Below are 7,533 nucleotides of genomic sequence, written 5' to 3'. Positions count from 1 at the left end.
ATGAAGCTAGTTGTCAAAAACCTGACCAAGGAGCCATTGGAGTAGCACTAGACATATACGTGTTTGCTTTTTCCTAGATGTTGCAACATGCTTTTATGGGTTTTTGTTATAGCTTCCTTCTTATGTAATCCCAGTTGGAAATGTACATGTCGTGCTACTTGCCTTTTTGGGAAAACTAGGCAATACCCCGCGCGTTGCAGCGGGATGGTAGTGTAATAAAAGTTTGAAAGAGAGAGGCACACGGTAAGGAGAAAATGAGTAAGAAAAATAAAAATAAGAAATGTTTTGCAACAGAAGATGGCTTGCATTTAATATGTAACTCTGAAATAGAGTAGTGAGGATGACTCTCTCTCCGCGCGTTGCTGCGGTAACTTTGTTAAAAAATATGTAAGTAGTTGACGAAAATAACTAAATCTAATGGAAAAGAAAGTATAAGCTTGAAAATCAATAAAAGAAAGTGTCTAAAAATAGAATAAAAACTTTTCAAATACAGTTAAAAATGTCATTTCAAACCAAAATGTGAAGGATGACTAACATGAATATATGATGTGGTAGCATGACATACATAGACTGATGCAAAAATAATTGTAAATGCATGACTCGCTTATGTGACAGATTTTACATGGCTTAGTGGGAGAGAACACTTCAATGCATTGCTTAGTGGTACGTTGAGGTGGACACTTTACATATTGAGAGAATTGGTACCAACTTCTTAAGAAAGTAAGATAGAGATTAATTAGAGAAAAAGTTGCCGGTGCAGTATTTTCTTAATACTGTCAACATTTACTAATGTCATGGTCGAAAAGTGTCATGTCAGTAGTACATTATTTACTAACCACGAGTATGGTGGGCAACGCCACTAACTCAGAACGTATCTCTTGCATTTAGTTATCTGTGACGTTTGGGCGCGATGCCACTAACGTATCCTTCCGAAATACTCATATGGATGTACATGGGCATTATTTATTTTTACATACAAGTGCATTTATGAGAATACATGTCCAGTTTTTTGTAAACACAGACATTTATTTTATTTTGATACATGTGAACATTTCGCTTCACACATGAATATTTCTTTTTTGCATACAAGAATATTTAAAAAAACTGCTAGACATTTTAATAAGTAGATGAAAATTTGTTTTCGTGGACATGGGAATATTTTACAATGCCTTACAATTTTACTCATTTACTGAAATGATGATATGCGCATTCTATATTTTTTTATTACTTTTAGACATAAATGTGTTTTTTAGTGGTAAAAAAAGTGTAGAAGGCCAAAAATAGCGCTTGTCGGCCCGCAGCCCATTCCGGGAGTGGAAAGCCCATGTGAGCCCACATCTTCCTCCGCTACGCTGGATTACAGAGACTAGGGTTTACACTCTGCTCTCTTCCTCCGAATCAAAGAAGCTAGCGGCGGCGAGGTCGACCGGCGGCGGCGATGTCCTCCTCTCCCGGTCGGTTCTGCTCAAAGAAGGTACCGCCATTTTTCTCTTCTCCCCTCCTGAGAGACCCCTCCCTCCCTCTTCGTTGCGTTGCGTTGGTTCCCCGACTTGACCGCCGTTTTTCTTCTGATTCGCTTTCTTGTTCTTGATAGACAGGGGAAACCAAACCCGGTAGTATCGTCCCCATCCATCCATAAACTTAGTTAATCTTGTAAAGCCTTTCTCCTAGGTACAGTAGAAAGTAAGCATTTTGCCTAGGGTTGCAGCAAATATTAGTATTATTTCTAGTTGATGAACAGATATTAGATTGGCCCTGTGAACTCATCGGCTGTGGCAAAATGATTGATTTCCCTAGTACTTTCTTTCTTGCCCTACCAAGACCTACAAGTACGTACTAACTAATTTGCATATATGCTCTGCTTTTCATGTTCAGATTCAGCAATTAGTAGTAGTAATTCTTCTTGCGTCAATTCCAGAACGTTTCTTTGTATTCTCTTACTTAGTTCATTATTCAGGCTCTGCTTGCTTCTTAATTATGGTGTTAGCTTGTTTAATTTAATGATGATGTGGCTCGCCTGTAGCGTCATTTTTTCTTTCTAACAATCTAGACACAGATAAGGTGCTAGCTAGCTACTCTAATAAATCTCCATGCTTATGAACAACACACAGTTAAGTTTTGGACAGATACAGCAGAAAGTGCTCAAAGTTCGTTAATGTTGTAAAGCCATTCTCCTAGGTACCATAAATTAAGCTTTTTGCAACTGACCGAGTACTTGCCTAGGGTTGCAGCAAATACTACTGTAGTATTTCTATTTTGAACATATATTAGATTGACGTTATGTATTAATACTAACTGCACCCTATGAACTCATCGGCTCTGTCAAAATGATTAATTTCCCTACCTTCTTTCTTTCCCAGGCAAGAGCTACAAGTACTAATTTCAATTTGCATGCTCTTGTTTTCATGTTACTAATTAGGTGCCTCCAAATAAGTTGGTTTAGATTCAGCACGTGGGTCTTCTTGCAGAATTGCTTGCATCAGATCTAGCTAGTTTCTTTGTATTCTCTTAGTTAGTTCATTATTCAGGCTCTGCTACTTTATGGTGGTATCTAGTGTAATTTAATGATGTGGCCCGCCTGTAGCGTCACCGTTTCTTTCTAACAATCTGGACACAGATAAGGTGCTAGCTATTTTAATAATTCTCCATGCTTGTGAAGAACAAACAGGTTTTGGACGGATACAGAAAATGCTCAAACTTCGTCAGTAATATATTCTTTGTAATGAGTGTCTGTCACCATTCTGATCTCCATCTATCTTCACACGCATTATTCTGATGTATCGTAAGTTTTAGTCCACCTCTTTCCGTTGTTTTCTGAACCTTGATATGTATTACCTGATTGGTACAGCTGAATTGTTCGATGGAGGACCTACCGGAGGCTCTGCTGACAGAGATTCTCAACAGGATCACCACGACAAGTGATCTGAATTCTCTTTCCCTTGTGTCAAAGCAGCTCTACAGGATAGAGGGGAATCAAAGGGATGCTATCCGTGTTGGTTCCGGTCTTTGCACTGCTACAAAAGCACTGACATCATTGTGCGTCCGCTTCCCAAATTTGCGGAAAGTGGAAATCGATTACTCTGGTTGGATACCTGGACATGGAAAGCAGCTGGATAACAAAGGCCTTTCTGTGTTTTCATCTCACTGTTCCTCGCTGATTGATCTCACATTAAGCTTCTGCTCACACATCGATGACTCTGGGCTTGGTTGCTTAGTGAATTGCAAGAAATTGGTGTCTCTCAGGCTGAACTCCACACCACAAATAACTTCGATTGGGCTTTTCTCGGTTGCAGTTGGTTGCACAAGTCTATCTGCTCTCCACCTTATTGATTGCGAGGAAATCGACAATGTAGAGTGGCTGGAATACCTTGGAAGGGATGGATCATTGGAAGAGCTTGTAGTGAAGAATTGCAAAGGAATCAATCATCATGACTTCATAAAGTTTGGTTCAGGATGGATGAAGCTCCAGAAGTTTGAGTTTGAGAGGAAAAGAGGTAGATATGATCTTCTTGATCCAGGTAATGTTGTCTATGACTCCTCGTATGATGCTCACAACATGGATATATATGATTTCTGCTGTGAGAGTTTGAAGGATTTAAGGTTGGCGCATATTGAAACTTGGCCAGAAGCAGGACTTCGAGTTCTCCTAGGAAAGTGTAAAGCATTGGAGAAGCTTTGCCTTCAGTATGTTCGTGCCCTAAATGATAATGACATTATTGCATTATCTCGGAGCTGCAGCAACCTTAAAAGAATCTCACTTTGGCTTAACCTGCAGCGCTACTCTAGTGATGTCAACTATTGTGAGACCAGGACATCATTTACTGATAAGAGCCTTTACGCTCTAGCCCTCAACTGTCGTATGCTTCAGATGATAGACCTCAGCTTTACAGGATGTGATGCCGACTGGCCATCAGAAATAGGATTCACACAAGAGGGTTTTCTGGTGCTCATTCAGTCCTGCCCAATTCGTGTTCTTGTGCTCAACAACGCCAACTTCTTTGATGACGAGGGGATGAAGGCCCTCTCATCCTTGCCTCATCTGGAGACACTTGAGCTTATATTGTGTCATGCGGTAACTGATGCCGGGATGCGCTTCATTGCGCACACCCCATGCTTGAGTAATCTCACACTTCGGATGTGTCATAACGTTACTGATGTTGGAGTGGCTGAACTGGAAGATGCTCAGAAGTTAGAGTCTTTGGTCATCGAGTCTTGTGGTGAGGTCTCTCTGCAAGCTGCGCAGCGTGTTGCCAAGTCAGTTCAGTACTCCAGCGAGTGTTCAAATGCCCTTATGAAGAAAATTGGTCTTGGCGGCTATTGATGAATTGGTCTCCAAAAAATTTAGTATGAATTTGCTGCTGAAGCCATTAAGTTGTTCAGTGTGCATCATTGGACAAGGCTGTGCATCATCCGACCTAGATTCACTTGTCTGGACTTTCTATTGCCTTCTACCTTTACTGTATGATTTTTCTGTATGACAGTCTAATGATGATCTTAGTACGGCATCTGGTGAATGAAACTTTAATAGTAGGCACCACTTGTGTATTACTATCATCTGTACGTAATTCTCTTGCTTAATTTCTACTCTCTGTAGCTGCTTTGAAACCGGCATAAGTAGGCCCCAAGATTCCCTGTTTTTGCTGCGGGGGCACTATATGACAGTTTGGTGTTACTTATTTGTATTATTTAAGCAAATGTCATGGACCCTTTTTTATTGCACAAGTGATTTTGAAGACATATATCTCTGCCTGCTATGTTTGCGTGGCAATTTTGGTATGGATCATTTTGTAGTAATAATATTATGTCCAAGTTTCGATGGACATGTACAAAGGCGGCATGCTTGTTTTGTTGATATCGACTCTACTGGAGGATGTCTTTCAAAATAATTACTAGGAAGCATAATTGTGGATGTTTAGATTCCAAAATGACCTGAAGTTGAGAAACTTGAGTGACTACTCAAGACATAATAGCATAGCTGTGTGCTAATTTCATTGCAGGTAGTCACATCATGTCTTTGCTCTGGACATCCAGCACTAAACAAAAGATTCATCTCTTTTCGAGGGGTTCTGATTTTCTGAATCCTTTTATTTTAGCTCAAGTAACAAGACAGCTCGTTGCATCAGTCCAGCTCGTAGGAACAGCATTTGCCTTGTATTTGTAGCTCACCAGGATGCCAACTTTGCTTTGCTGGTTATGTTATAACGCCCGGATAATTAAGCTACAGTAACCCTCTATTAATGATGCCACATCACCACTGTTACTGTTGCTAAAGTCACTCTGATAAAAATCAAATCCAAATTCCATTCGAAATACAAATCAAATATTTACTTCTTTTGTCATGCAAGAAAAATAGTTCATATCATTGCAAATATCCACTGAGTAATGGTCTTGGAGAAACCAATGTTTTATAAAGTGATTAAATGCCTTAACCTGATTAAAGCAGTGCCCTCCCAAATTCCAAATTTATGAAAATTCCAAATTAATTCAAATCCCTCCCAAACTTTTTGTGGCAGTGAGGTATATTTCATACTGATTTTGGAGACCAGCCACACATTTTTCAAAAAATGGTTTAGTGCTAAGAGAAAATACAAAACAGAAAAGAAAGAAAACAAAAGAGAAAAGAACAGAAAAGGAATTCAAAGAAAAGAAAAAGGCCCCCCAGCTCCCCCCCCCGGGGGCTTAGCCGCCAGGCCGACCCACTTACCACCGCCCCCCTCCTCTCTGTTCATCAGGGGGGATCGTGGCAACGCATCCTCGGCGCGATGGCCGACCGTGCACACGCGCCGGGCATCCATGCCCCCTGTCGTGGATCTAAGACTGACAGTAGAATGGGGGGTAGGTATGAGGAGGCAAGATCCTAGCTATGGCGAAGTTGTACACACGAGTTTTACGAGTTCAGGCCCTTCGCAGAGGAAGTAACAGCCCTACGTCTCGGTGCCCGGAGGCGGTCGACTGGATTATGTGTGTGTGTTACAGGGGATGCGAACCCTTGTGCCAGAAGAGAGGGGTGGCTTATAGAGAGTGCGCCAGGACCCCGGCCCTCCTCCGTTACTAAGAGTTCAATGTACATAAAGAGGAGGTGTTACTGATAACGCCAACCTTAAATGCCTTAATGGCCTTAAAAGCTACAGAGTGAACGCTTGTCTGTTGCTGTTCTGGATGACTCCTGGTCTTCAATAAGTCGAATGGGTTCTTGTACGGTCGAGTGACCTCAGGGAGGAGGGGGTCTCCGAGTAGCTGGTAGGTCGAGTGGATTGCACTCTGACACCTTTGTTGGGCCCTCCCTGTTGTCTCTTGAGCTTCTTTGCTTCTAGGACAGTGACCTTGGATAGGGCGTATAGGTCAGGCCTATGACCCTACCCCAGGTCTATGTCATCATCATTAGCCCCCGAATGGATTGAGGTCCGAGTGAAAAGAAGGTTGAAGTTGATCTTGCTTCGACTCTTGTGTTTGACAACTATTCATTTTTGAACAGCGGCCAGTGTTGGAACTTCGGTTTCGTTTCAGTCGCCTTGATCGATTCAGAAATTGCCGATTGGATTTCTAACGTCATCCATCGAGTGTTGTTTTTGATGCGAAATCTTTGGCGCGATTGGTTACGGCGTATCCCGGATTTCACGGGATTCGAAATTTCGGGAAGCGCGCGGGGCGGAGCGCGCCGTGGTAAGCGGGGTGGATAAACAGGGACGTTTCGATTTCCATGCCACCTTTTTCGCCACGTATCCTGCGCGCGACTGTTGAGGGATTTGACATGATCGCCCGGGCCCACGCGTTAGCCACTCGGAAGTGGGCCTTTAAAAGTGACGAGGCCGAGGCGTCTGCACTGTGCGCGTCCATTCTTCTTCTTCTTCTTCCTCAGTTTCTCCACCGCATCCGGCTTCTCTGCTCTCGACGCCGCCGCTCCGCCGCCATGGGTAAGGAAAAGACGGCGGCGCTGGAACGCGCGAAGAAGGCGACGGGGGCGGCGAAAGGCAAGAAGACGAATCGGGGGTCTTCGTCGCGGTCGGGGCTGCCGTCGGGTTGGATCCAGGGCGATTGGATCCGATCCTCGCTTCGGCAGGAAGATTTGGACGAGCTGGCCAAGTCCGGGCTGATCGTCCACAAAGCTGCGCGGTTGTCGGAGGGGGAGACGGAGCCGCAGCCGCGGCCGGGTGAGTGTGTTCTGCTCGCCACCCATGTCGACCGCGGTTTCTCGCTTCCTCCGCACCCTTTTTTCCGGGGTTTCTTGAATTTCTTCGGGGCCCAAGTCCATCATTTTTCTCCCAACACCATCACATATCTTGCCGCGTTCGTGTCCATGTGCGAGAATTTCTTGGGGTGTCGACCGCACTGGGGTCTTTTCAAGCACATTTTCACCATCCGCTCCCAGACGGTGAAGAAAGCAAATTCGAATGACGAGAAAACCCACGTTATCCAGATGTGTGTGGGGGTTTGGGTATCCAGAAGAGGAAGAGGAGTTCTTTCCCTTCGATGACCCTTCCTGAGTCGGTCAGGGGTTGGCAGTCGACCTGGTTCTACTGCCAGGATATCGCG

General features: G+C 43.7%; 1 protein-coding gene across 1 annotated transcript; it reads left to right on the top strand.

Moving 5' to 3' along the window:
* The first annotated feature begins 1,372 nt into the window (after positions 1–1,372).
* On the top strand, positions 1,373–4,739 carry LOC109767517 (F-box/LRR-repeat protein 14). Its single transcript, XM_020326275.2, has 2 exons — positions 1,373–1,474; positions 2,849–4,739. The coding sequence occupies exons 1-2, from the start codon at positions 1,439–1,441 to the stop codon at positions 4,319–4,321; spliced, it is 1,509 nt and encodes a 502-aa protein (XP_020181864.1). The 5' UTR covers positions 1,373–1,438; the 3' UTR covers positions 4,322–4,739.
* Positions 4,740–7,533: the final 2,794 nt, after the last annotated feature.

This window comes from Aegilops tauschii, chromosome 3 (genome assembly GCF_002575655.3).
Source record: "Aegilops tauschii subsp. strangulata cultivar AL8/78 chromosome 3, Aet v6.0, whole genome shotgun sequence".
NCBI lineage: Eukaryota > Viridiplantae > Streptophyta > Magnoliopsida > Poales > Poaceae > Aegilops > Aegilops tauschii.
This window is presented reverse-complemented; position numbering and strand designations above follow the sequence as displayed.

What these genes read in the sequence shown, in the direction of transcription:
- LOC109767517 (XM_020326275.2), top strand. Translation starts at nt 1,439, where the DNA reads ATGTCCTCCTCTCCCGGTCGGTTCTGCTCAAAGAAG. An exon ending in GTCGGTTCTGCTCAAAGAAG is followed by an intron (nt 1,475 to 2,848) that starts GTACCGCCATTT and finishes TGATTGGTACAG; the next exon opens with CTGAATTGTTCGATGGAGGA.